At 55.6% G+C, this 27,585-nt stretch overlaps 2 protein-coding genes and 1 pseudogene across 3 annotated transcripts in view; 2 read left to right on the forward strand and 1 right to left on the reverse strand.

Annotated features, from left to right (window-relative positions):
* Window positions 1-4,722, forward strand: part of LOC119106585 (homeobox protein PKNOX2) — a 38,073-nt gene extending 33,351 nt beyond the window's left edge. Inside the window, exons 5-8 of the mRNA XM_037230154.1 lie at window positions 1,621-1,744; window positions 2,216-2,343; window positions 3,898-4,084; window positions 4,510-4,722. Of these exons, the coding sequence (XP_037086049.1) occupies window positions 1,621-1,744; window positions 2,216-2,343; window positions 3,898-4,084; window positions 4,510-4,574 (504 nt within the window). The 3' untranslated portion in view covers window positions 4,575-4,722. The remainder of the gene's footprint in view (window positions 1-1,620; window positions 1,745-2,215; window positions 2,344-3,897; window positions 4,085-4,509) is intronic.
* A 745-nt stretch (window positions 4,723-5,467) lies between these two features.
* Window positions 5,468-17,613, reverse strand: LOC119106601 (ribosomal RNA processing protein 1 homolog A). Of its 2 annotated transcripts, none has more exons than XM_037230156.1 (9): window positions 17,460-17,613; window positions 12,797-13,020; window positions 12,102-12,344; window positions 11,507-11,671; window positions 10,972-11,153; window positions 10,303-10,417; window positions 8,861-10,078; window positions 7,386-7,458; window positions 5,468-5,674 (listed from the first exon to the last, which is right to left on the reverse strand). In XM_037230156.1, exons 1-9 carry the CDS (start codon window positions 17,599-17,601, stop codon window positions 5,490-5,492), a joined length of 2,547 nt encoding a protein of 848 aa, XP_037086051.1. In that variant the 5' UTR covers window positions 17,602-17,613; the 3' UTR covers window positions 5,468-5,489. The 2 variants fall into 2 exon arrangements, with proteins under 2 accessions (XP_037086051.1, XP_037086050.1); XM_037230155.1 differs by lacking the exon at window positions 5,468-5,674 and adding an exon at window positions 5,719-6,888.
* Window positions 17,614-17,854: 241 nt separating this feature from the next.
* The window catches only part of LOC119107763 (neurochondrin homolog), a 24,678-nt pseudogene continuing 14,947 nt past the window's right edge, over window positions 17,855-27,585 (forward strand).

A 27,585-nucleotide genomic window follows, 5' to 3' on the forward strand; every position in this document is an offset into this window, starting at 1 on the left:
AAAGCTCTGGTAACGAGGGTAGTCCTTCGTTGAATGGTGCTTCTCCGCCCGATCTGGCTGATACGCTCACGGTCATGATACGTGGCGGTCGTTATGGTACAACCTCGCATGTGCAGAGCGCTTGCGCTGCAATGTGTGCTCACGGGCCTAGATGTACTACGCCAAATGTGGTTAACGTGTATGAGTAGTGGACATCGGCGTGTGCGAAATAAATTGGTCACTTAACGTTCTGAATACCGGGGGTTATGATGCACTATGCAAAGTGCATTTTTCTGTGATGGACTTTGGTTGAATTCTGACGTTTCTGAAAAGTTTGTAATTTGTCCAGACCTGTCGGGTCTTGAGCACTCAATGTTGCCCGTCCCTTACTTTTTCAATGTATTTCCAATCCAGAAACGCTATAGGACTAACATAACATGCTCTGACAAATTGCCATCGATCTGTGCGACATAACAGACAGCGAGCTTTACTTACGTCCGGTTATTGCTGACAAGGGATTTACAAGCGAGGGTTTTCATCTGAAGACGACTGCACATCCGTTTGCCGCGTGGGCGAGAAAAACAGCCTTGTGTAGATGTGTTTGGTGTTTTCTTACCGGCCCAGCGTGATCGTCCATTTCCTCGTCACGTGGCGGATCACTCGGCGCGGCGATGAGGCGCCACTCGACGGGGCAGTCAGAGCGCGGGCGGACATGAGACACTAAGTAAACCACAGGCGGGCGGGCGGGCGCCGCCTCGGCGTCGGTCCCGCCCGTCCGCCCCTCGGTCAGCTGGTCGGCGGCGGGCGTCCGGCGGACCGGCGGCGCCTCGACGCCGGCCGGCTGCGCGCCATCACCCGAGTCAACACGGCCGCCGAGTGCAACCAAAACAAAAACAGCGCCGGCCATCGACCGCGCGATCGCACCGCCCTGCAACGCCGTGCACCGTCACCGCTGCCGGCGGCGGCGGCGGCGGCGGCGCGGCCAAACGAGCCCCTGCCGTGCCGGCGCCGATCGCGCCGCGCCGCCGCGCGCGCGCGCGCCTCCTGTTTTAACGCGCGCCATCATGGCAGCGTGCCATTACGTGCTCCTTTGATCCACTCCGGCGGGGAGGTGTTGCTTTGTCGGGCAGAACATGTAAATTTGCAGTTTGGAGTGGGGCGCATTGTGCGGCTAATGACGGCATTGCGCCGCCGCCACCATTACGCCTGATGACATTGTCAGGGTGAAATGAGCCAGCGCGCGTTAGGTGGAGGTGCACGGACGGGGGCGCGGCCGGCAGCCGTGTGCAGCCATGATTACCGAGCCGTGCGAGTTCCCAGTCCCTCCCCCCGCCGTGTGACCTGCCGGCGGTGACGCCCTGCGGAACACCGCCCCGTCACCGCCGGTCGCTCGTGCCCTGTTGTGTTTGACTGTGCGGTGTCCCGCCGTCTGTATAGCCATGCTCCGTTGTGACCGGTTTGCTCGTCAGCATTTTCTGATGACATTAAGGCGTGTGCCGCGGCGCGGACGCCGCTGCTGTGGCCCGCCGTGCTGTATGCTTGCCTGTCCGCAGCGACGGCACCCGTGCTGGCCGCCCCAGTGGCGGCCCGTGCAGCGGCCGACCGCCGCAGTCCAGATCCTGTTCACTCGTACTGTTTCAGGCAGTCCGCGATAGGGGGCAGGTTCTAGTCTTGGGTCGCGCACAAACTGGGTCGCCGGAGGAGACGGGGTCGGCGCGCCGGCCGCCCGCCGCTGCTGTCTCGCCCGGTCTGCCCGGCTGCACGGGTACGTGGCGCAGACCAATGCTTGGCTTCTGTGCGCACGTGTGGCACGGTACGGCGGCTTTGGCATGTGGGCCCGCCTCTGCGCCTCTACAGTATCTTTCATCATACGCCGCCTCTGTGCGTCTACAGTATCTTTCGTCAGACCCCGCCTCTGTGCGTCTACAGTATCTTTCGCGATGCTTCGCCTCTACGCCTCTACAGCGTCTTTAGTATGCTTTGCCTTTACGCCAGTACAGTATCGTTCATCAGCTACGCCATGCAGCTTGGGTCTCGCTGTTTTTCCGCCATTTGTTTAATAACTGCAGTCACATTCGCGTTACGTTTGTATTCATCTTACGGTGCGAAACGGGATTCTGTCAACGCAATAAGAGCCTCGCGGATGTGTACAAAATGAATGATTCGATTGGGTCTGGACGAGTGAGATTCAAGTTCGCGCGCAACCCCGGCAACTGGTGGTTCTGTCGGGCCACAGGCATCAGATCTCCGTCCTCGCCGAGCACCGACGACGACAGCGACCCTGGCGGCAGGAAGCAGAAGCGCGGCGTGCTCCCCAAACACTCGACGGACGTCCTCAAGTCATGGCTGTTCCAGCACATGGCCGTGAGTGCTCCGTGTCAGCACGCCGAGTGCCGGCCGTGCTGATCCCGGGCTCGAAACAGACCAGTCACGCAGACTCGAGCTGCGACGTGGATGGGGGCGAAGGCCAGTCTAGGGAAGACGGTAGGCCCGCGATAGAGGTGCAACTTTTTCCCAAAATATCAGCCCACAGTCTAGCCCGCGCCACCTAGCTAATCATCCAGCCTGCAAAAGCCTGCCATGCTGATATGCTGATCCACCATTTATCTGTAAGTACTAATTTATTGCAACATGCGTTGCATCATTTCACCTTAATTTTGGACTAATGCATTAAGGGTCCATAAAATAGCAAGTTCATCTCATTTAATGCATGCGTTATTTGACTAATACCAATGGTGTTACTCAAAGAGCAGCAGTCAGATACTGGATGTTTCACGTCATGGCAAGCGTCAGCTCATTACATGAACGTAAGCTCAGTCCTCATTTCACTGCATCACAACTGCCAACGTGTCATATTTCTCACTGAACAATCACAGCCAGCCTCCAATTTGACGTTTGTTGTCCTTAAGTGGACACGGCACGTGACCACGCCACATAAAAAACCACATGCTAGCTTTGGACTAATTTAAAATTCCCTCACACCACAATCCGTGGTCCAACCGACAGCAATCTCCGCGCCGCTTCAGTGATACGGCATTCAAAGCAAGGAAAGCAGATTGGCGATGCCATCAAAAACCATGTAAAATTGTAGCATCAAAAAAAATCCATGGAAACAACCAAAAGTTATGGAAATCATTTTCAAGAACTCTTACAGCACACAAAGCCTGGAGAGCGCGATTCACGATCCTAAACAAATGCTTCATTGACAGCCAACAGTCAAGCGCAGTGTGCAGCTGTAGTTATATAAAGGACTCACCCAACTGCTGCTCAATGAAATCAGGCTATAGTCTTGGAAATTTCGAGTCGATATTTTTGATTTTTCGGTGAGATGGTTGCCTAGAGCTGTTGAATTTGTGGAACCCGGTTTTCTGGTGCGTCATGTATTCTATGGGTTTTCCGTATACTCTGGTTTTGAGATTATTTTAAAACTCAGGGAAAAGCAAAAATACATCATTTTGTTTGCTACAATTTTTGACCCGCAAAGGCCCGCCTCGTCCGGCTCATACCCCAGCCCAAGCCCAACGGGTTCTCGCGGGCCAGAAATTGTAGGGTCGGCGGGCTGAAAGATTGTCTCCAGTTCGCACACCTCAAGCGGTTGCAGCACAAGATGACTGAAGAAACGATGCGCTACGAAGATACGTCCGGGTTATTATTAATTACAAACTAAATTCCAGTTCAATTATTCCCTTTTGCGTTATTCACGTCTCCGCACTACTCTTGTGAGGTGCCGTCTTCCCCGAAGGTCACCGATTATGTTGCAATGTGAAATGGTGAGTACGCATCAACAGTAAGCATGTCTTGCGACATTACGACTGTTTGATGCCGCGCGCCTGATGATGGCACCTGTCAAAACAGCTCGGAGGTGCTGCAATCACCGATAGCCCGTCCCGCCTAACGCCGCTCGTCTACTTTCGGCAGCACCCATACCCGAGCGAAGCTGAGAAGCACCACCTGTCGGCGGCCACGCGACTCAGCCTGGTGCAGGTCAACAATTGGTTCATCAACGCGCGCCGCCGCATCCTGCAGCCAATCCTCGGCCAGATGGAGGCCAAGGCCATCGTGGACGCTAGACTCACGGACCAATCGGGGGACGACACGTCACAAGGTGACGAATGGCAGCCGGTCACGGGCGATAAACCTATGAAGCATGTGCTCGTGGGACGAAACTCAAACTCAAATTTCGAATGGGGCCCCATTAGACGTCTGTGATTGGGATTGGATACTGGGAAGCAACTGCAAACGCCTTGTACAGCTGCTTTCTCTGGTCCCGGCTTACTCGAGACTGTCATTCTATGTGTTAGGCACGCTGTGAGAAAACACGGCTGTCCTTAACCCGAAGCGCCTCGACGCGTGATCTAGTAGCCGACATCGGTTTACTTTCATAACGCAACTGAACAATCATCAAAGCGTGCGGAAGCGTGTGCTCATACTGGCGTTGGTCAGCAGTCGTGGGCGCCTCGTCCAGCTCTCGGTGACCAGTGTACAACGTATCGTTCGCTGTCGCCTGACCTCGCCTCCGCTGCTCCCCAGACGACGGCGGCGGCTCGGCCGGGCTGGGCCCCGCCGACGAGGCGGGCCACCCGGCCGTCACGTGACCTCGGCGCGCCGCCCGGCCCCCGTCCCCTCCGGACGACCCAGTTTGTGCCATGGACAGAGCGCCGGCGCGCGGACGCGGCCAGTGATAGCGGTGTGACGCGCGCGCACGGACTCGCGCAGCGGGCGGGGCGCGGACGCAGAACTCGGCGCGGGGCGAGTCCGCGCCGCCCGCCGCCCGTCCGCTACCGACGGGCTGTACCTGACGCCAGCGCGGCCTCGCGGAGAGGGGCCCGGGCGCCGGCCGGCGCCGTTCCGTGCCAATCCGGCCCCTGTCTCGACGCGACCGCTTCAATGCCAAAGGCGTTCAGGGATTGTGTTACCTTACGCGTGAACCAAACAGGGTCCTGCGGTCGGCTCGCCCGCCAGACAGAGATCAGGGTATCCGACGGCCGGCCTAGTGACGGACAGCTACGCGCGCGCGCGCCTCCCCGCCGGCTGGCGCTCACAGAACGCCGACCAAGCTGTGATACCAGTGTAAAGCGCTGTAAATATCGACCACCGTGTCCAGTCGTGTATGCCGTACATATAAAGCAATAAAACTGCATGGCTGAGCCTTGGCTGCTGGTTGGCCTGGCCGGTCTCCAGTGAAGCCGGCTGAAGTGGGTTCATGGGGCTGAGTTTCTTCCGAATCAACCAGCGTCGAGGGCATGACACACAGCATTTGCATCGGTGCCTTCTATTGTCGCTTGGAATCACAAATCTTCCAAAACATGCACGACGGCCGGCACAGAACAAAGCACTCTTGGGAGCGCCTCAAAACCCGCTACCCGCTCTGACCCAGTCAAACGCTCCAAACCACCCTCAAAAGGGGCGCACCGGCGCCGCAGCACCAGCCGCGCCTCCGGGACGATCGCGGTCGCGGCCGGCCGGCCGCCGCACGCGTCATGGGCACGGGCCCACCGCCGGCCGACCGCTCACAGGTTGAAGAAGTCGGCGGCGTGGCTGCGGCGGCGCGCGCCGGGCCTGGCGCGGCCACCGTCGCCGGCGCCGGTCGCCGCACCGGGCGTGGCCACCTTCAGCAGGCCCTTGGCTGGCCGCCTGTCCGGGTTGTGCGGCACTTGCGGCGAGTTACGGACCGTGATCAGGTGCTCCTTGAAACCTGCCGACGGGCGGCGACAGTAAGCACCGAGGCTTCGATGACGCCGCCGCCACCGATCCAGGCGTTCAGACCGCGAGCAGTGCAGGAATGTCGTCACCGAGTCAGCCCACACTTGGAACAAAACCAAACAACAGCTATGCATAGAACACTTCCGCGACAAGACCTCATTCGCCCGGGAAGTTTTAGAAATTATTGAGGTCGTTGAATGTACGAAGACCGCTGTCTCGTCCGACGCGGCGCGGTTGTAATGACCAGCAATGCGTCGTTGCATGTGCAAGTGTCCTCACCGTTACGTGGAACAGACAACCGCAAAAGTTCCAACGCGATAGGCAAGAAATATGTGAGGCTTGGTCTGGCATTCTGGCACAACAGCATCGTCGTACCTCCTGTGTTTCGCGCTAGCAGACCGTGGGGGTCAAGACAAACGCGTCATCAAGGGGCACTGTCACATTATCCTTAAACGTATGCCATCGTCATGGTCTTTGCCACGCCTGCACAGGCGGATCAGAGTATGACCCAACACCTCCGGTTTTTGGGACGCATGGCGAAAACGCTCATCATGATCTAAAACTCCAGAATAGCTTACAAAGTGTTCGTTGTTCATCAATCATCCGTTGTTGTTTCAAATTTTCATTCAAGTTTTAACCTTGTGCCAGACATTTCAGAACGATATCGCAGAGTGAGAAACCCGGTTAAGCACATGCTCCAAACGCTGTGTAACGTGCCAATACGTCTTTAACACCACGTCTGATTCAACAAACTTGGACACTTTGCGGCACTATGCAGCAGCACTGTGAAGCAGCACAATGGAAAACATCCTTCGATTTCATTTCTGTAACCTGCGCTCTTAAAAACAAAAGTACTAAAAAAAAAAATTACGCGCGTGCGTCCCAATCTGACCGTGCGGTTCTCACGACTTGATACCAGTCCCCTGTCGGCAGAGGGCTGCTTGGGACGATCCTGCTTCTCTGAGAGCAAGTGTGTGTAAGCCGGGAGCAGGGGATGAGCACGTGCTGACACGTCGATGTTAGAATTGCCTTCGCACTGTCTGCAAACTTTCTTCAGCTCGGAGGAGGGGGTGACTCTTTGCGTCATCGTTTTTCCTCGAATGGTGGTCCAGTGGCCTCGGGTGTGGACAGTGGGAGGACACTCCGGTCCCAGCGCCCGCTTCTCTGTGCCGTCTCGCCCGCGGACCACTCCCGGGACGCTCCGGGCTGTGAGAAGTGGTGTCCCATACGGCTGGTAATCCTATTTGCCTCGCTGCATGCTTGCTTTAATTTCAGAATGCCCAGCATTTTCTTTGGCCACCTCGATGTACATCTAAGTTTCAGTCGCCCTTTGCGCGTGACATGCGCAAAGTGGTCCCAAAACACAGGGTGTAATGGTCCTAAAACACGGGGTGTAGTGGTCCCAGAACACGGGGTGCGACAAGGGCCTGCCACTCGTCGACTACAGTATCAGAAGGTATGCACGACTTACGGCGCTACAAATCAGCGGTCAGATGCGAAACTAGCCACTCCAAACATTCCTTTGATGACATCTCAAATGACATTTTGATCAAACTAAGACGGAAAAACAAATATTAGCACAAATCGGAGATAGCTTTTCTGGGCCCGTCCGTATTTACGCAACGCGAGGATTTTGAACCTAAGTCTAATCACATGGAGTTCATTTCGTTGCCAACGGCACCAATGAGGCTCCATAAACTTACCCTGGGACTTGTTTTCGGAGAGATTAATCTTCACCTTCTTGACGCCTGGCGTGGATGGAGAAGCTGGTAACGCCTGTGAAAGATCACCGCAGCTAAAGCAACTGACAACCGAGTCGCCGAACGCTGCTCCAACACCCGCCAATCGCCTATGGATCTCGCTACACAACTCAATCCCAGCAATGCAGTCCTGCGCGGGGTCAGCTTCCACTAATCATGCGCGAGACCGCGGTCCGCGCAAGTCCAAATTGGACAGTGAGGAATCTCACCTTGAGGGGCACGGCTCGGCGCTCGACGCTTATATTTTTACAACCACTGCTCGCAGCCGTACGCAATTTCTAGCAAACGCAATGCTTTAAGAGCCGGGCTGTACCAATTTTACAGAATTTGCCTTCATTCTATGATCGAGCGTGGGTATCTTGCATCACTGGAAGCTGAACAAACCTTAGGCTTTTCATTTGGTTGCCGCGGGAAACGCGCAATTTTCACATGGCGAAGATGTCAGATATGCGGGGAATCGTTCTCCAGGCCCAGACACCCCCGCGCTGCAACGGCACGTCGCGACATTTTGACGGAAAGAACGCTGACGGTACTCGCAGAAGTGTGTACCGATGTGTCCAGCCGGCTTTATGCCCTCATGCGTAAATAATGGGTCCGCCCGCTTTTGAGGGGCTTGTATGGACTGACGCCGGATCCCCGGCAATCGCGCCAAACAACTGTACCGCAAAGGTGAATGTACCTCTAGCAGATCACGAGAGATCACGTTATCGTCCGACCTATAGGTGTACCAACAATCGGCGGAGACGGGTCATGTGACCTGTTCCGGAAAAGGCCTCGGGCACTGCGCCCTACACCGGGGGATTATGGCACGGAGACAAAAACGCCGGATATTCCAGTTCACTGAAGCGAATCAACAACGTCGGCGTGTATCTGCTGTGTGGCGTGGCGATACACATTGGTTAGTCAATAAACCAGCAGAAACTTCAGTCTTCGATTTCTTTGCCTGAAATCGCCAGGTCCCACCAGACCCACAGCCAAATAAATTGCTAGCAGTGTTTTTTTCGCATTCAGGACATGCGCTACATCAGTGAACGACTGCCTGCTAAACTTGTATGAAAGCTGAAACGCACCAATTAAACCCATTGGCATGGATTCCCAACGGTGCCCAGCCACGTTAGCTCACGTTACGGCATCGTGTCCGTGATGACTATTGAGGACTGCCGGCCTGTTACGGCGTTACTCGCTATGCCCGCAGTGCACCTTACAGGCTATACATTTAGTCTAGTAATAATAGGCTATGCCAGCAATAGGCCTTTGACGGCCATACACTCATACTTCGGTTGAGAAACCAACGCAACGCTTTCTGCAATCATCCAAACTGATATCACAGACACGTCCAAAGGAGTCCCGTTCGGAGCCCGGCGATGCCATTCCACCCTACCCCGCGATCACCCTCATGCAACGCTGGTCCGCCTTACCTGGCCCTGGCCGCCCTTTGCCGCGCCCTTGGACGATCGCAGCTTGACGAAGGCCGGCACGGGCTTGGAGGCGACGAAGCGGGCGAACTGCGCCTGCGCCGCGTCCTGGACGGGCGCGTCGCCCCAGTCGTCCGCCGCCGCCAGGCTCCAGTCCAGCGTCGAGCCCGACTGCTGGTCACCAGGCGTCGCCACGGTGGCGCTGCTCGGCCCGCGGCCGGCGCCCACACCGGGCTCGGGCGAGGCCGCGCTCGTGGGCGAGCCCTTCTTCGCCTTGGACTTCTTGCGCTTGGATGGCGGCGTCGCTTCAGCGTCGGTAGTGGTCTCGCTCTCTGGTAGCGACTGCTTCTGGGCTTTTTTCTGCCGCGGGGTCTTTTCGATGTCGTTAGTTACCCAGCTATCTGCTGGTGGCAGCTTCTTGGCTTTCTTCCCTCGGGGTGTGGTTTCCATATCGACAACGACCTCACCGTTCACCGCCGCCGACTTCTTGTTCTTAGACTTCTTCTGTCGGGGAGTCGGCGCCGCTTCGACCTCAGCGACGGACCGGTTTGCTGCAGCGCGGGGCGAAGGGCTGTCCCCCTCCGCCGATTTCGTCTTCGAAGCTTTCTTCTTGCCTGGAGTCACCTGTTCTAAGCTAAAAACGCCTTTTCCTGTTTGTACATTGGATATTTTTGAAGACGGTTGCTTGTCTGACTCCTTTGTCACGTGGCTAAAATTAGTACTATTCCGCACTTCTTCAGGTGCGAAACGCCCTTCTTGAACCACTGCATCCACCCCCGTTCCTGAAGCCGTCTTCCTACCCTTACTTTGACTATGTTTTCCATCTCCCATCTCACCATTCTGCATGGAATGACTATTTTCGAGCGCCGACGCCGTACCGTTCAGCTTCGCCATCTTCTCACGCTTTTTCCTCTTCCTCTCCAGCTTGTCCAGCTCGGCCTGTTTCTTTTCCATGAGCTTCCGGCGCCGCCGCTCCTTCAGCGTAAGGCGCCCTCCGCGCGGCGGCTCTGGCGCCGCCCCCGCGGCCGGCGCTTCCTCTGTCTCCGCTGCGCCGGCCTCGGCCAGCAGCGCCTCGCCCGTATCAATCACACCGTTCGTCAGCACCTGGTGCTTCAGCCTTCTCTTCTTCTTTTTCGGCTCCGGCTCGTCTTCGTTGTCGCCGTCGCCGTTCAGGAGTCGCTTGTTTCGGCGACTGTCCCTGTTCAGACGAGCTTTCGTTGTCTGGAAATGAGCGACCAGTCAGCGTCAAGCTCTTTAGCCACTTGCACAACACACCTCGCCAAAACTGACGTCATCAGCGCACCCGAGAGTCCAGAACAGCGGCCCGAACTAGAGGCCCAGTTCTCCCCATATACACGAACACCCATGTATAGCAGCCAGGGTCAGCTGCCACACCGTCTACAGCACCAGCGGCACCCCGCCCCAGCGGCGGTACCGCCACTCGCCTGGAGGCGCTGCACCGCCGCCTGGATGTCCTCGTCGCTGATGTCCGAGTCCGAGTCCACCTGATCCGGCAGCCGCAGCGCCAGCGGGTACTCGCCCTCGCTCAGGTCACGGAACCTGTGCCAAACGGCCGGCCACAGTCAGGCAACAGCAGCACTACGACGCAGTGAGCGCAGCGGTCTAGCGACAGCAGCGCAGCGGTTAGGCGGCGGCAGCGCTACGGCGCAGCGAGCGCAGGGTCAGGCGGCAGCAGCACAGCGGTCAGGCAACAGCAGTGCTACGGCGCAGTAAGCGCAGCGGTCAGGCGACAGCAGCACAGCGGTCAGGCGACGGCAGCGCTACGGCGCAGTGAACGCAGTGTTGCTTGGGCATTCGTCAGAGGCGACTGGTTAACGACAAATCACGTATGGTACGCTTAACAGAGACAGGGCATTACTAGTTACAAACATGCCCTTATTATTATTGATTGAGATAAACACGCCCTTAAGAAATCGTCACAATACAAATATTCTGCTGGCATATTTGAGGTAAGATTAACAGTCTTAAGGCCACGTCAGCCAGCAGTGGGCCGGGATCTGCCGTCCACCAAACCCTGCCTTCTATGCCAGCCGGTAAAGGGTCAGGCGCTAATGTACGCCAGCTAGTGCATAGATCATCCACCGAGTACTCACTGCTGCGCTAGCCGGTAGAGGGCAGTGCGGCTGGCCTGGCGGACAGTCGGCTCGGCGCCGGCAGCCACCAGATCGTCGGCCAGCCGGGCGTAGTCCACGTCCAGCTGCGGCAGCATGACGTCCACGCCGCCGGCGCGCGGGTCCAGTGGCCCGCCGGCCGAGGCGTCCGGGGCCGAGTCCGACTGCCGGACGGCGGGGCGGGGACGGTCACAGACGGCACCGCCACCGGGCGCCGGTCGCTGCACCACTCAACGGTTGTATCACGACGAGCCATGCGCTTTGCTTCGGTACCGGCCATCTGTCCACCGCCAAATTGTTTCGGCCATGTCAGCAACCAAATTAACCGTGACAGGTGACGTCAAAGACCTCGGATTCTTCCAGAAAACCTCCAATCCCACTAGCAAGGCTACGTCTATCGTCAGCAAACTGAGCACCGAATGTAGAGCGCACACCAGGTCCCAGCTCGATCGGACTAGACAGCCACACTAGACGCATTCCGCGCGTCGCTCGAGCGGCCGTGCCGGCGACAGCCCACCTCTTCGCTCGCCTCCTCTTCGTCGTCGTCGCTGTCCAGGCCGGCCGCCGCCCTGCTGATCTGGGCCTCATGCGCAATACCGACGTCACTCTGCCGCATCAGGTGGTAGAAGATGCTGTTGGTGACGGTGGTGCGCAGCACGCGGTCCCTACTCACCTTCAGCACCTGCGGGGAGCGACGCCGCCCCGCGTCAGACGAGGCTTGCCAGCGAACCCAGCGGATGTCACCGAGGTTAACAGGGAGCAACGCAGAGTCTGGGCGGTCACACAAGGACGCCCGCCACTCAGGCCAGCCCGGCATCACGTGGCATTGATGGCACTGAGCGCCAGCCAGCGCGGGTCAGGTAGCGTAGCGTGGTGCAGGGATCTTTTGTCTCGTCATGGCTAATGTCACGAGTCCGTGAGCTCCTGAAACACTACAACACGCTTTTATTTCCCATCGAAAAGCCGGTTTGACACTTTGCAACTCCACGCCCACACAGCACAAAATATCCCAAAGCAGTGTCTTAACAAACAGACTGCAGGCTGCCGCCCGTTGCAGGCGGCCGGGCCGGCGGCTGAACGGAGCCGGTGCCGCCGACACCCGAGCCGCTCACCTCCACGAACGGCCGGAGGAACGGCGCGAGCTGCTGGGGCGCCAGGCGTCCGCCAGCCACCTTAGCCACCTCCTCCAGGCAGATCTCGACCAGGTGCAGCTGCAGGCCGAGCGGCAGGCGCGCCTTGTCCTCGGGGCAGGCGAAGGCGACGGCGTACACGGCCAGCAGCCGCTCGGTCAGCGGGCCGCTCCAGCCGGCGCTCACCGCCAGCGCCAGGCTCTGGCGCAGCACGCGCCGCACCAGCTGCAGGGAGGGGAGGGGCGGGGCAGGGTCACACCGAGAGCCGCGCTGTGGCTGCTGTGCCGCAGGGGGATCCACCCCGGCACACCGCCGCTGTGCCGCTGTGGCTGCTGTGCCGCAGGGGACGGCTCGATCGGCTCACAAGCTCGGCAACGCAGCGGCGCGAGGCGGAGTTTTACCAGCATGCACAAACGCTGGGGTACGGCTGGAGATGTTCATGTGGTGGGGTCATGTATGCTTGAAATGATAACCCCACTTTGAACTATCCGACCAAGACGACGCGTTTTCCCCGGGTAAGCCGAGTCCGACGTATACGCATCCATTCTACGAAGACCTTGCCTCACCGCATGGAAATCTGTGTACAGCCTTGCATGTGGCACGACAAATGTTTCTGGAAAAGTACACGTTAACTCCGAACACATCAACCGGAACACGCACCCGGAGCCGACACTAACCATCATGAACTTGTCCCGCCTGATGGCATCGATACTGTGCCACTCGCGCGCCATGGTGGTGAAGAAGGTACTGCAGAAGGTGACGGCGTCCTGGCCGTGGGGGAACAGGTGCACCAGCTGGCTCAGCTCCTCTGCCAGTTCCTCTTGCACCAGCGGCTTGTCCGACATCCACATGCAGTAGAACAGGCCCTTCCATAGCTTCAACAGCTCCAATTCGCTGAAGGCTGCAATCAGATGCGCCGGCGTCAGTTGTCCATCTTTACCGTTGCAGATGTGAGCGTCTGGCCAAATACTGGCAGGTGACATCATACCCTTAACTCGGTGGAGACAATGGCGCTCCTCAGGCTCCGGAATTTGTCGTAGCATGAAGACTAGACGTGACGAGCATTGATATGGGGACATGATCATTGTAATACAAAAACAAAACGTATTCAAATGTGGTGTGTCGTCAGTTGCAGAGCATGGTCAGACGGCGATCATTTGGAGTGAATTAACATCAGATCAAGCTTCTCAAAAACTGTCTCCGAAATATTAAAAACCCTGCCTACACCGGCCGATACACATCACGCTCTTGCCGATGCTGACACCTGCTGGTATAAAGCACAGTCCCTCTATTTTTCAATGAAATAAGACATGCAGTGTGTGCTTTGTGATGAACTCGAAACGGATCAGTTGGTGTAAAACTTACTGTAAAAAACGGATAATATTGAGAAAATAGTCCGACCCAAGTGCCTGCGTACAACAGTTCCACAGCGACAAAACATAACAGGGCACCATATCAAACGGCTCCAGGCATCACACATGATGCACAAATTTCACTATCGGCCACCGTACGAGCATAGCCTCGCGCGTGACGGGCGATGCCAAGCCTCAGAAGTGGCGGGGCGATCGGCTTGCATGCACCAGACATAGGGCCGGAGTGCCCAAGTCGGGAGTAGTAATAATCACTCGCTGGGACAGAAACGCATGCTCCTCCCCCTAAGCGTCTGCTTCCACCCGCGCTGCCGGTCACACGAAAACGCGAAGTTCTGCTTTGCTGACTGTATGGGCACGAGCCTTCTCCGCTTCAGGCATGCGTATATAAATCCATGTGCCTCTCGTGCGTATATAAATCATATGAATCCAAGTGACCTGCTGGGTGGAGTGTCCCGTGCGGTGGAGTGACCTGTGGGGGGGGGGGGGGGGGGAGCGTTCTGTGGGGGTGAAGTACCCTGTGGGGTGGAGTGTCCTTGGGGCGAAGTGTCCTGTGGGGTGGTGTCCTGTGGGGTGGAGTGTCCTGTGGGGTGGTGTCCTGTGGGGTGGAGTGTCCTGAGGGGTGGAGTGGCCTGTGGGGGTGGAGTGTCCTGCAGGGTGAAGTGTCCTGCAGGGTGGAGTGCCTGTGGGGTTGAGTGACCCATGGGGGGAGCGTTCTGTGGGGTTAGGTACCCTGTACCCTGTGGGGTGAAATGGCCTGTGGGGCGGAGTGTCCGATATATTCTCCAACGGGCTCAACCACCACAACCATGTGCTCTTTAAGGCACACATCCCCTGTGCTGGTGTTTGGGTGAGTGGGTGAGAGATCATTCCGGCCGGCAGAAAAGTCCAGCCAGGCCCTAGTCGCGCTGACGACCGCCAGGTCTGTGATTCTTCCACGAAAACATAGTGTCTGGCTAGCCAATTTTCCCGCACCTACTTCTCTGGATGCCAAAAATGACCACTTCACTTATCGACTACTTCTCACTCGTATCGGCTGTGGCACGACAAAAACGGAACGGGCATACATGACTGACTGCCAACAGCTTACTCTGCCAAATCGAACCAAATAAGTTCTCACCAACGTCCTCTCCCCCGCGACACCACAAACAAATGGCTGATTTGACATGGCCGAACACGACACCGACCCCCTCCTCCCCCTTTCTATTACTGTCTTCTCCATGTTTGTTGAAGCACTGGAAGAGTGCGTACTGTCATGGTTGCCGTCCTGAATGCTCAGGGACCGCCGGCCCCCTAAAGTTGTACAAATAATATTACAGCTACGGTGATGTATGGAAAAAGGCGACCTTAAAACGTGCTGAGCCCCCAGGGATGTCACAAAATAATGCCTCCGCGATATGTTTTCGATAACCACATCTTAGCGACGTATTTCATTACGAAACAGAATAACTGGGGCATTCTAGGTGATTCTTGCTGATTGGGCTTTGCGGCCGGGTGTAAGCGCAAAAACTTCCCGATCAGGGGTCATAATGGCCAGGTGGTCAGGCACACCCAGCTCCCACATGGGTACTCGGGTTCGAGCTCCAGTTGCGCCGTGGCCCTGAGTGCTCATATGACCTCTGCAGCATTGCTGGAGCCATATAGAATTGCCCGACGACGTGATCCACGTGCCCCTAGGTAATTCGCACATTTCAGCTGGATTCGCCCTTTGATGAAAATCGCATCAAGCTTCATCCAGTGTAACAAAAAGCTATAACATCCAGAATCTCAATGGCATGGACAGCTTGCCAGCCATAAAAATGTTTCCCAGATCAAAGACAATATGATAGACAATAGCAACAGAGGCACTTGCATGTTGTGTATGACTGTCATATATTTACTTAAAACATCTAACCCACTTTTGCCATCCACACGGTTTGATGCTACAAGTACCCACATTACATGTTGCTTAGGCCCATCCCAGTTGAAAACCATTCCATCTTCCTGGTAACTGAGAGGAACTGGTTATAAACAGAATCACACAAGAGTATATTTCAACCATGAAACCCTATATTTCTGCATCAATTGTTTGGAAACACCTTTTCCTCCAAAATCCAATTTGCTGCTGTGATTTGACCACCTCAGTTACCTCTGCATTCAATCAAAATCAATGTATATTCACAATATTTGTGAATTATGATCACAAGATGTCATGCCTCAGTGCTAAAACTGTTTGAGAACCTTGAATGTGGACAAAATACTTATTGTCCTGATGTTCCTCTTGAACCTACTGTTTAGGTGTTACCCAGCATAACTTGACAGGGCTTAACCTGTGCTGAGGGCAGCTGAGTTTGCCCTGCCCACCACAACACTGTGGCCTCCATATCTTCCCGCTAACATGCACCTCTCATCCGCCGAAACCAGCCCACAAGAATCCATCCACCCCACACAACACCTACTTGACATCTGTGTGCTGAGCCACAGATGGCAATGTGTGCAGCAGGCCACAGATGGCAATGTGTGCAGCAGACTGCAGATGACAATGTGTGCAGCAGACTGCAGATGACAATGCATACAGCAGGTCACAGATGGCAATCTGTGTAGCAGGCCACAGATGGCCAGCTGCAATGTCTGCAGACATAGCCAAGGGCCATAACAGCCTACTAGCCTAGTGGGTGCTGGAGTCCAACATCATATTGCCTAATCAGTGAGCTTATTTTGACATATGGAAACTATTTGCAGACTGTGGTGTTCATATTTAACTGATAGTGCCTAGTGGTGTTCTTCATCAAGCCAACTGCCTCATTTTGCAATCTGGCAGCTGGCCTGTTTCATCTACAATACAATGACATTCACACATTTGTTGGCATCCATACAGTTTTAAATGAGAAATGTCCAGCCAGCTCATATACAAAATTTCACATCAAAGACCCAGTCTGCAAAACACTGCAGATTCTGACAAGATCTTGTTGGGGCAGGGTTGTGGCAAAATTTAAATTTGGGGCAGATTTTAGAAATTTGGGTATAGCAATTCCTTAGTCAAGGTAGCACACATTATAGAAGGGCAGCTCATGGTATCTTGGGGTGGGTATCACACCAAGGCAAAGGTTGACCAGAGCTGCAAAATGCAGCAATGCAATAAAAACAGGAGTGTTAATCTACACAGACAAACACACATGCACCACATCTGTGTCAACTGCATCATGGTTATCATAATCTCTGTCATATTATCTACCCCAGTCTGCCTTGCAGATGATTGCACAGCCCCTGCAGGCAGAGATACACTGATAGTTGAAGCACTCACATCACCATTCTATGAGCACAAAGCCTTTTGCTTGCTCCAGCCCCTGCAGTTGATGATGGACAGGTAACCTAGCAGCAAACAATTCCATACCAGGCAAGCCAGAAGTTAGCATGGGTACTCCAAACCCACCAGGTTTAACCATTCATATCGCAAAATGCTTAACACCTTTTTGCACACAAACTATCCAAGATCAACTCTGCATTTCATAAAGCAATGATCAAATCCAAATATTGGATAGTAAATTAGTGTGATTTTGGCTGCTGTTAAACAGCACGGGGACTAACAGGTTGTCCGTGCCCGAATTGGATTCATGAGAAAATCCTGGAGACCTGTCATCTGATTGTTGGCCCAAGCCACAAGCAGGGAATCTGGCTACCCCATTTAGGGCAGTGTAGGGCCTTCCCCAAACATCTTGTTGACTGGTCTGCCACTTTTCGCAGACTAGCTGGACCCTCATCCTGGAGGTAATATCTGACAATTAGATTTGTGTCACAATCTATGATTTCGAACCAAAATTCGTTGCATCAATCATGCAAAATTTTAATAATGATCCTTCTTATGGTTGAAACATATTTCATCCTTTTCTTCCAAATACTAATACGCTGATAACGATGTTTGTACGTCTGGGCCACTGGTGTGCCTTACAAGTGCATGCTGAGCACTGGCCCGCCGAAGTTGCGAACTTACCACTATCTTCTGACCCCGGATCAGATTTGAGATTTATCCATTTCTTAAGCTTTTTCAAAGCTCGATCTCTTCCTTCTTTTTCATTGCCAGCAAGTTTTTGAGCGAATTTAATTTCAATGCCGTCACTCATCGCCGCCGCCATGCTTTCAAGACATCCCCGAGCGCCGATATGGAAGCTGTCGAAATATTTCCCTTTCCGGAAATATCTCGTGATGGAAAATACACTCTCATCTGTCAACAAAACCAAAATGTTATCCATCATTTGAAACAATTTAAAAAGTGAGAAATCATATAATTGCCTTCTTATCTCTTGCATTTACTTCATGAACTCACGAAATACAGGTTGAAGTGAGAAGCTTTTACTCACTAAAAAATAGTAGAGGTATCTACTCGATATGGAGGTAGAAAATAGTGTAGACGAGAAAATGCGTCGCAATGACTGCAATGAGTTTTACGATTGATGGCGCGTTTGATGCATTGATTGCTGTGGTGTGCCGTGGTTTCTTGAGTCTAGCGGTTGGGAGCCGTCCGTGGCGTATTACGCCCGGCGTCAAATAATTGTTAAACGTGACTGCAATATTGAGTTTTGGCTAGCAGGCATTGCGAGGAAGAAGAGCACCAACTTCAGGCTCTCGCAGACTCCGTCACTTCTCAGTGTCCAGTGAGATCAAAGCATGCGCTTTTGTGGAACGTACTGTGGTTTGCCCGTTGGCGTGACAGATTCTTGACTGGTGGGTGACAAGATGGTATTAAACTGCTTCCCCATTTGTTTTGCATCCAGAGGCCTGTAATTTGTGTGAATTTTTGCATACTTCTACAAGTTGTAGTTGAAAGAGGTGGGATGAAGGTATATATTTGGGCCTGGTTGGCTGGGATGGACCAAGGGATGGACTGTGAGGTTGTAAGCAACCAAGCTCTTACAACATTGTTTGTGGTGTATGCAGTTGGCAACAGTTCTCACCTTACTCCAGGATGGTTTGTGTTGCATTTTGCTCAGCAGCTTGTTTTGTTCTACACATTATGAAGCCTTGATTGTCATTGAAAACTTAGAATTACAAATAAAAGAGATATCCTCTTCCATTTTTTATAGATCAAGTTCATTGTAGAATATGGTATTTCAGGGGAAAGCCATGGAGCTGGAGTCTGAGTAGGTTGAGTTTTCTCTCCCCTCCTCCCTCTCTTGTACTGAAAAGAAAACTACATATCTGTATCATGGACTCCTATGCAGCTATGTGCAATCATTGTCATGCATGGCAGGATCCTTGTTTTCAAGGCAATGTCTGTAATGACATATGGACAATATACATTGATGCTCAGATATTTCATTATGTAGAAATTTATTCATTATGTAGAAACTCCCCAGTCACAACTACCAGTATGTGTCCTGCCTTATGAAAATAGCAGGGCTATGGAATAATAACCTTTCCTGGGCTATGCCAATAATACAGGTTGATAGGTCATAAGTCAACTGTGCTTTCTGTGCTGATCAGCTGTCTTGTACTATGTAATGGCTCATAGATTAGTCTCAGGTACTCTGTTAGAAATGCATCCAATTAATTGTAACATTGTACTAGCAGTGGTGAAGAGCCAGATTCTTGGGCCAGAATACATGCTACTGGAAGGCTACTTATCAGCTTCCAGTCTTAGTTGAGAAGGCATTGACATAATACACTAGTAGTGCCCTAAAGCCTTTAAAGTAGCTTATTTGGTTTATTGAAATAAACATTGTCTTTGGCAGGATATGTTCTTGTCAATATTCTTAACTCTGTCCCTTGTTTTGACACAGTGAGTTTTAGTTTATAGTAAGAGAAACTTCTTATCTTTTGCATATATTGCAACCTTCACATGGTTTTATCACATGCCTTTTCAATGACTGTCATGGGGATGTGCTTCAGGTTAGTAGTGTTTCATATAATGGTAAGGCTGATACAGTGTACCAGGTATTTTGTGAGTGTGACTAACAATAGCTGGTATTCTGCTAGTGATTTGGGTTTGAACTGCTACTAACCTTTGACTTATTTGATTTTTCAGCTAGTTTGGCTCCAGACCAAGATATGGATTTTGGTGCAAAGCCACTGGTTTTAACAGCATGAACTTCTCAGCTGCTAGCCAGTCTGCTTTTAAAACCAGTGTTGGGGTAAGGTTTTGCTGCATGCTGGGCACATAGTTTTTGCTGACATATCAAACACCACTGACATCATGTTGTGACAAGTTCAGATATTGCCAAAGAATGCCAAACTTGGGAAATAAACACTGCAGTGCTTCTTTCAAAATCCTAGTTTAATAAAGAACTGAAGCCCTCTGCATTTCTCCAAAAAGCTCCCTCTGAACATGTACAGATATCATGAAAGCTGTTCACTATTACTGCTCCCAGCAATCCCAAGCCATTTTCAACTTTTGAGGGGGTATTGTTCATGTCTGTGCACCTAAGCAGCATCTGACCAGTCTGAGCATGTCTGGCGGCGCTGCCGGCGCCAGCGGCGGCGCGGACCCGTCGCCGAGGCTGACGCCCCCCCCCCCCCCCCTCTCTATCTCGTCCCTGTCTCGGAGTGCTGCCGCTACCGGCGCCAGCGGCGGCGCGCACCTGTCGCCGAGGCTGACGCCCCCTCCCTCTCTCGTCCTCGTCTCGGTGTGCTGCTGCTGCCGGCGCCGGCGGCGGCGCGGACCCGTCGCCAAGGCTGACGCCCTCTCCCCTCTCCTCCCTGTCTCGGTGTGCTGCCGCTGCAGGCTCCGATCCGGCCAGGATGAGCGGCGACGCCGGCGTGCAGCGCTGCGTGGCTATGCTGCAGAAGGCCGGCAACGACACGGAGAAGTTCGCCGCCCTGCTCATGGTCACCAAGGTCGGTGGCATCCCACTCCCGTGGAACAGGGCGAGGGCGCGCGCCGTCGGCGCTCGGAGGCCATACCTGGCTGGGTTTCGGGTCTCGAACCAAGAGGTGCACCACTGTGCTGTGCACCAGCGCACCACTGTGCTATGCACCAGCGCAGACGTCTGCGGACTCTACATCTCATCTCTGTGTGACGCGACATGTGGAACACATGAACTCGTCTGACACACATAACGGCTGTGATCGTCAGTGGCTTGACTTTCATGCTGATTTCAACAGGAAGCCGAACTGTCAGTTAGCATTGGATCGCCGAAGTTGTAAAAGATTACCATCCATGCCCCTGATGCCGCACTGTCAATGACCCAAAAAGTCGCCCCCAGAAAGATAAACATCATGTTCAAAAAACAAGAGTCACTGAAGCTCTTAAGAAAGTCACAGAGATGCTGTGTGGCATGTGCATCATCCCACTTAACATGTTTTCGCTTATTGGCTGCTGCTGTTGTCATTAGGAGCTGTCATGTCCACTGTGCTGAGGGGCAGGTTACAGTGTATCCCGGTCTCTCAGACGTGTACTGTCATCTGTCTCACCGCTCCCTCCGTGTACCGCCGTCAGCTGTCTCACCGCTCCCTCCGTGTACCGCCGTCATCTGTCTCACCGTTTACTCCGTGTACCGCCGTCAGCTGCCTTTCCATGTACCGCCGTCAGCTGTCTCACCGCTCCCTCCGTGTAGCGCCGTCAGCTGCCTCACTGCTCCCTCCGTGTACCGCCGTCAGCTGGTGAACGCGGCTGACTGTGGGCCCGAGCAGCGCCGCCTCCTGTTCGACGCCATCGGCTTCACGTACCTGCTGCGCATGCTGGGCAGCCCGGCGCCGCCCGGCTGTCCGCCCGAACTCTTCAAGTCCATTGCGCTCACCATCTTCAGCTGCTTCTCACAGGTGAAGCAGCGCCGACTGGGGAGAGGCTCACAGGCAGTGCCGGATGTGACTCACTGTCAGGTGGCCTGTGTGAATGCGTGTCCGAATGTGTTTCTGGGACTGAAATATTTATTGTGTCAGCTGTTTCGATCGGTTAGTAATCGCTTCTAGCTCATCCTGTCGGCAGCACTGCCACCAATGCAACAATTTGCAACGTAAAATAATGTATCGTTGGTGATCTAGTTGATAGGGTGGGTAATTACCATGTCATCATGGTCCCCTCGTCCTGTCAATACAGTCCACAACATTCTAAAAGCGAGTGCCCTTGTTTTGTGTAGTCGGACCATCGCCCTGCAACACTCGCCCACCCTTCACTGGGGAGAATCGCTGTGCCAGCAGCCCGACCAGACACGCCAGCCGGCCGCCGGGTCATTGACCTGAATCAGCCCCGCCTGTTGGTCTTTCGTTTCAAAACGCCCCGAGGGCGGCGCCACCTGGCGCTGCCAGTCGGCCGTCTCTCACGCACGGGCGCCGGCCCGGGCACGCCCTGGCCGCACACATGGCGCCGGCGGCGGCGGCGGCGGCGGCACCTCATGCTGGGCTGCGAGTAGGCGGCGGCGGGAGTCGGGGGTTATGTTTTGCTTCTGGCTGGGATGCGACGGGAGGGTTTAGTGCCGCACGCACAACCCCAATCTTACGCAAAGTCAAGGTCCTTCTTGTCTGGATGTAGCCACATACGGCTACCTATGTTCTACCGCGCCGATCTAAAAATAGATCATGCTCCAATACTGCCATGACTCATTAGCGCCGAATTCCCGCCGGCCGGATGAGGTTGACGGCAGCGATGAGAACGGACGGCTCGGCTGGCAGTTCGCGGATGCTCGCCATTCCGCTGGCCTAAATGACGGGAGGCCCATTGTCTTAATGCTGGGATTTGTCTAGCTGCTGCGTGGCTGCTGGTGTAAACCTGGCCGTTGGTGGCTGGCCTGGTCCGGCCAGCCGGTAATTCAATAGGTCTGGCGGAGGCCTGACTCGGGCTAGGTGCCAGCCTGCCGACTATATCCCCAGTGAGTGGGCTCACCTCGGCAGCATACGTGTCGGTAACTAATTAATGCGCTTTTGACGTCGCTCGAGCCGCCAAGGGAACGGCCAAGGCAAACATCCTGTTTGCGTGTAGTTATGTGGATTGAAAGGGAGGGCGTTCAGGACATTCGGGACAATGTATTTGCGACGTGTGGGTGGTCTTAAACTAGTGCAGACGTACCTTATGCGCCCAGTGAGCTTTGCCGCTTTTTGCAACTGCGATACAGGTAAAATGCAAGAGAATGCGAAGAAATTATCATTTACGGTGAAGCGAAACCGATTTCCGGCACATCCCCGTGCAGCTATTGTTGTGAGCCCTCCGCTTCAACTGGTTAACAAGGCTGCTGCTCACCGGTGCAAATGGTCGGTTGGCAGCGGCGTTCGCCGGCTGCCACTAATATGTCTGGCGTCGGGTCAATGACATTCAGCGCAAGTGACGTCACACGTTGTTTAATGCTCTGTTTCAATCCCGTTGTCTGCGGTACGGGAATAGCGCACAATTGTAAATGTGTGGCTGGTGGGCCCGAATAGTCATTGTGAAGAGCTGTAGTCTACGTTAGGGGAGGCCTTGAATACGGACAACGTTTAGGCCTTCCGCACTCCTTGTTTTCGCAGCTGGGTGAAGAACGACACCGAGCCAACATTTGCGATACCTTGCAAGGAACATCCGATAAGACCCGGCCGAGAGTGGAGTTCATGATCCATGCCGCTCTTGTCAGTGCAGCGCAGTTTCGGTTGGCGAAGCTGGCGTTTTCCGAGCGCTGTGCTATAGCGCTAGTATATGTTACCACCACCGCATTGAAGGACAAGGAGGTGCTCGGTCGGGATCCCGTAGTCGACGTACCATCACTTTGTATCCGCAATTTCATGCGGTGTTGCTGTGGTGCTAGGTGTGAACACGACTTTACCGCGTCACTTATGCAGGTATCCACCTCACATCTCTCAAATTCTGCAGACTGATGTACCTGCACACGCACGAAACAACTGTCCCGCTAGTGGCCGGTGGTTGTGTCGCGGCGCCACCCGGGCGGCCGCCGGACTGAAGCGCCGCCCGCCTTGCAGGACGAGCACGTAAGCGGCAGCCCGCAGATGGCCGAGGCGGTGCCGCTGGTGTGCGAGGCAATCCGCCAGGCGAGCGACGACGAGGAGCAGCTGCGCCTGGTCTCGGACGGCTACCAGTGTCTGGAGGCGGCGGCGGGCGCGCCAGCCGGCCGCGCCGCGCTCCTCGCGCCGGCCGCCGTCGCCCTGCTGGTAGACGTGATCGCCGAGACGCGCTGCGGCGCCGACGCCGCCTGGCGCCTGCTGCGCCGCCTGCTGGCGGAGGCGCGCAGCGACGTCTGGGCCAGCCAGCCGGAGCTCTTCCACCGGCTGCTGGCCTCGCTGACCATGGACCTGCAGCTGGAGGAGGAGCCCGAGCCGCGCAATGCGCTGTGCCGCGACCTGCGCGTGGCGCTGCTCTCGGCACCGCAGCCGCTGCCCGAGAGCGAGCCTGACCAGTGGCGGCGGCCGCTGACGGAGACGCTGGCCGGCGTGCTGACCAGCCGGCTGTCGGCCCAGCAGCGCGGTCCCGCCCTGCTGCTGGCCGCCGCCATGGTAGAGGCGCTGGGTGTGCGGCATCAGGCGCTGGAGCCCGACAAGCAGCGTCAGCTCGTCATGGTGTACACTAACCTCTTCTGTATCGAGGTGGGCAACGTCGCGCCAGCCGGAGTGCGATCTTGTGGCGTCAAACCATTGTTGTCACTTTTGCGGCATACCTTTGCGTGGATGATAGAGGCATAGCAATAAAAATGTTATTTTCTCGCGGTACCCGCCCCTGCCTCCAGGGTCAGGCAGGCGACGCCATATAGTCTAAGCATCTGAGCGCGCTGTAAAGCTCAAATGACACATACTTAACCAGTTATTAATATATCTAGCTCAGTTCTTAGAATTGCCTCCCCGCCCAAAAAGCGGAATGAGGTACCGATGGCCTATTGCCGCGCAGTCGACTTTCCTTTTATTGATTCAGTACGGTGGGTCTGATTATAGCGTTCAACATGCGCGCGCGCTCTCAGCATCTGACGTGCATGGCATGTTGACTGCATACTGTGCCGACTTAACATTGGCCCGCATTCTGCGTCGCCAGCCGGTGTTTGACCCGTGACTGCACTGCTGCCAGATCCGGATGGGCCTGGAGGACCGGTCGCTGGCGCAGGCGGTCAAGGCCAGCGAGCTCCTGACGGCCTCCTTCTTCGTGCTGGAGCGCATGTTCGAGATGCTCATCAGCGACACGCCGCTCGAGTTTGACGCCAAACAGCGACAGCAGGTGGGGCAGGCGCCGCGACAGCGTGGCGCGAGCTGGGGTGACCACGTGAAGGGGGTCTGACGTGGGTGTGGGTGTCTCGTCCGCCCGCCGCAGTGGGATTGGCCGCGGCTGTGGCTGGTTCCCCGCCACTGTTAACATACGGCGGCGTGGCTCCCGTAGACCTGTCGTGTTGGGCGACTCGTAGGGATGTTGAAGATTCTGTCAGTCACAGGCGACTGCTGAAGATATTCGCGTTGCGCAAACTCAAAGATTGCACTCTCTATATTGACCTGCAGTGGATAGCGGAACTTTCATACTATAATCGCGGCACGCCTGCAGCACGACTGCTGGTTTTGTCATGGCCCGCTGAAAGGCGTCTGTCCGGCCTGCCGACCTGCCCTCCGCCGTCAGGTGATCGTGGCGATGCGCGGCGCATGCGGCGCGGTGATCGGCTTCCTGACGCGCGTCATGAAGGAGGACGCGGCCGAGCTGACCCGCCACCAGACCATGTTCGTCTACAGCTGCATCCGCATCGTGCTCGCCTGGCTGGCGGAGGTGGGTCGCGCGGCTGGCGGTGGGGCCGGGCCGGGCCGACCGGGCCCGGGGTGTCATGTGTCTGATAACCTGCCGTGGCACGTGTGGCGCAGCGCGGCATGGCATGCGTGCCCTCCGATGCGTTGGCACAGATCCCAGCATTGATCCCGCGTCCTTCGCGAAGGCCGTGTCGTCGCAGCTGACAACCGCTCCCTCGGCCGCCGGCAGGAGACGTCGTACCCGGACGAGGTGGTGCAGCTGGTGCCGTGTTTCTGCTGCGCATGTGCGGCCAGACGTTCGAGATGCGCCGGCAGCAGGCGGCGGCGGCGGCGGCGGCCGACGTGCCTGACCTGCTGCGTCTCTTCTTGCCGGCCCTCTGCCACCTGACGTCCGACGACCGCGCCCGCTACGTGCTGCTCATGCTGGACGCCGACGAGACGCTCGTGCAGTACTTCCACTACCGGTGGGTCCGCGTCCGGCCTGGCCCGGCCCAGGCTGCTTCCCTTGCCATGTAGGTCGTGCTCGTGGCTAGGTTTGATGGCGGTGCGACCGGAGAACTGTCTGTTGATGAGTGCTAAGTAGCTGCGTGGCTTCTGCTCATGCCTTGAAACTTGCCACTTTCCCCGTCGACTTGTGTGCCTTTTTAGTCGCAATCAGCGCGCGTGTGAACTGAACGCAGCGACCCCTAGTCTAAATCGATGCCAGTAAGGGCATGTGAAGATGCAGTGTAAGCGATCTCTGTCGCCTTCTCTCGTCGTTCCCAACAGCCCGCTGCGTGCCTTAGCGCGCTTTCCTGTACACTCGCGCCGGCCGTGACTGTCTGCTGACGTTCGTCGTCCCCTCCCCTCATGTGCCGGCAGCTGGGACCTGGCAGCGCCGCTGCTCTCGCAGCCGCGGCCGCCCGGTCAGCAGGACGAGGCGGCCGAGGAGCCCGTGCAGGCCGTCATCACCGTCTGCAGCTGCCTGATGAACATCGTCGTCATGGAGGCTGAGCGCGTCTCGCAGAGCTCGCTCTTCCTCGGCCTGCAGCGTTTCGTGGTGCAGCAGCTGGCCAGCGTGGATGCGTCTCACTTGGTGCTACGCAGCAACCTGACGGTTCTGGGCTTGCTGCTGCTGCACCGGCACGCGTCCGCCGCGCGCGCGCACCAGAGCGAGCTGGTGCGCTTCGCTCAGGCGGCCGTGCGCTTCCTGTGGGACGCGCACAAACGTGGAGGACTCGATGGACCAGCAGGCGGTGGTGGTGTCTACGCGCTACCGCGGCGCCTGGGACGACCTGAAGGAGCTCTGGTTCCTCGGCCTGCAGGTGCTCTCGCAGCTGGCCGGCGAGGGTTCGACTGGCTGGTGGAGTTCGTGCTCGACAGCGGCTGGGTGACAGAGATTCTCACCATGTTCGGGCCGCGTCCGCTTCGGCTACGCCGACGAGAGCGTCATCAAGGCGTTTCGAGGGGTTCCTGGTGGGCCCTGGCCAAGGCGAAGCGAGCCGGCGCGGCTGGCGGTGTGAAGGCGGCCGACGGCGATAAGGTGTGCCGCACGCACCGCATGCGCGAGCTGGCCGCGCTGCTGAAGAGTAGCGCCGGCGCCGGCGGAGACCGCCCCGCCCGGCCCCTGTGTGCCTCTCTCCAGCCGCTAACCGGCCGCCGCTGCGGCCCGCGGTGCGCCTCTAGTCTCGAGTAACCCCGCCAGCGTGCGCCCAGCGAGAGCGCCGCTGGCAAACGTGCCTTCAGCTGCGTCTTTCTAGTCATGCGTACGGTAGCGTTGTTTGTACTTTTGTACTTCAGAGAGGGTGTTTTGATATGGCTAGCCCGATCGTCGTGGCCTTAGTAGTGTTTTTGTTAGTCCCGAGAACGTTCTCAGCAGCGTCGCCTTGAACTTTCCAATTTCTGTCCAGGCCGCTTGCTTCCCGTAGCTTTTTGTTTTTTTGTTCTCAAAGAAGCAGGTCCTTGCTAGGAAAATACACTTTCTATGAAGTACAAACAGTCGAATGACGACACCCACTGGCAGGGATTGTTGACGTCCGCGAAAATGCTAGAGATCGACGGGGTATCGGATCTATTTGCTCACTACATACTTAATGCAGATGGTTTCGGCGCTGCTTTTCTCGCGCTAGCTGTGTGAAATAAACAAACTGAAAGTGTCGGTTGTTTTAAATGTTTCTAATGAATGTGTCGAGGCTGGTTGCAATATGGACGAGGGGCTGGTGGTGTCGCTCTGCAGGAAGCTTTACTCTTCCACACTCTTCGCTGACTCGTCTCACTACATGCACAAGCAGCGATTTCAAATGAAAACAATATTTAGACTGAATGGCCTGGTTTTTCGATCCAGGTGTTTTTTTTTTGGGGGGGGAGGGTAGGATGGTCGTAATGCTTCCAAAAGGGGTGTGCTTACAAGAACTGAGCATAATGTGCTCTGTTCACGATCAAAATATTTGCCAAACAGCTATTTCAGAAGCCATCGCGTGTGCAGTGTCCAAACAGGGCACTATAAA

Source organism: Pollicipes pollicipes, unplaced genomic scaffold (assembly GCF_011947565.3).
Source record: "Pollicipes pollicipes isolate AB1234 unplaced genomic scaffold, Ppol_2.1 Scaffold_2555;HRSCAF=2994_pilon_pilon_pilon, whole genome shotgun sequence".
Lineage (NCBI taxonomy): Eukaryota > Metazoa > Arthropoda > Thecostraca > Pollicipedomorpha > Pollicipedidae > Pollicipes > Pollicipes pollicipes.

What these genes read in the sequence shown, in the direction of transcription:
- LOC119106601 (XM_037230155.1), bottom strand. Translation starts at nt 17,601, where the DNA reads ATGGCGGCGGCGATGAGTGACGGCATTGAAATTAAATTCGCTCAAAAA. An exon ending in TCCGGGGTCAGAAGATAGTG is followed by an intron (nt 13,021 to 17,459) that starts GTAAGTTCGCAA and finishes ATCTGATTGCAG; the next exon opens with CCTTCAGCGAATTGGAGCTG. An exon ending in AAGAGGAGGCGAGCGAAGAG is followed by an intron (nt 11,154 to 11,506) that starts GTGGGCTGTCGC and finishes GCCGTCCGGCAG; the next exon opens with TCGGACTCGGCCCCGGACGC.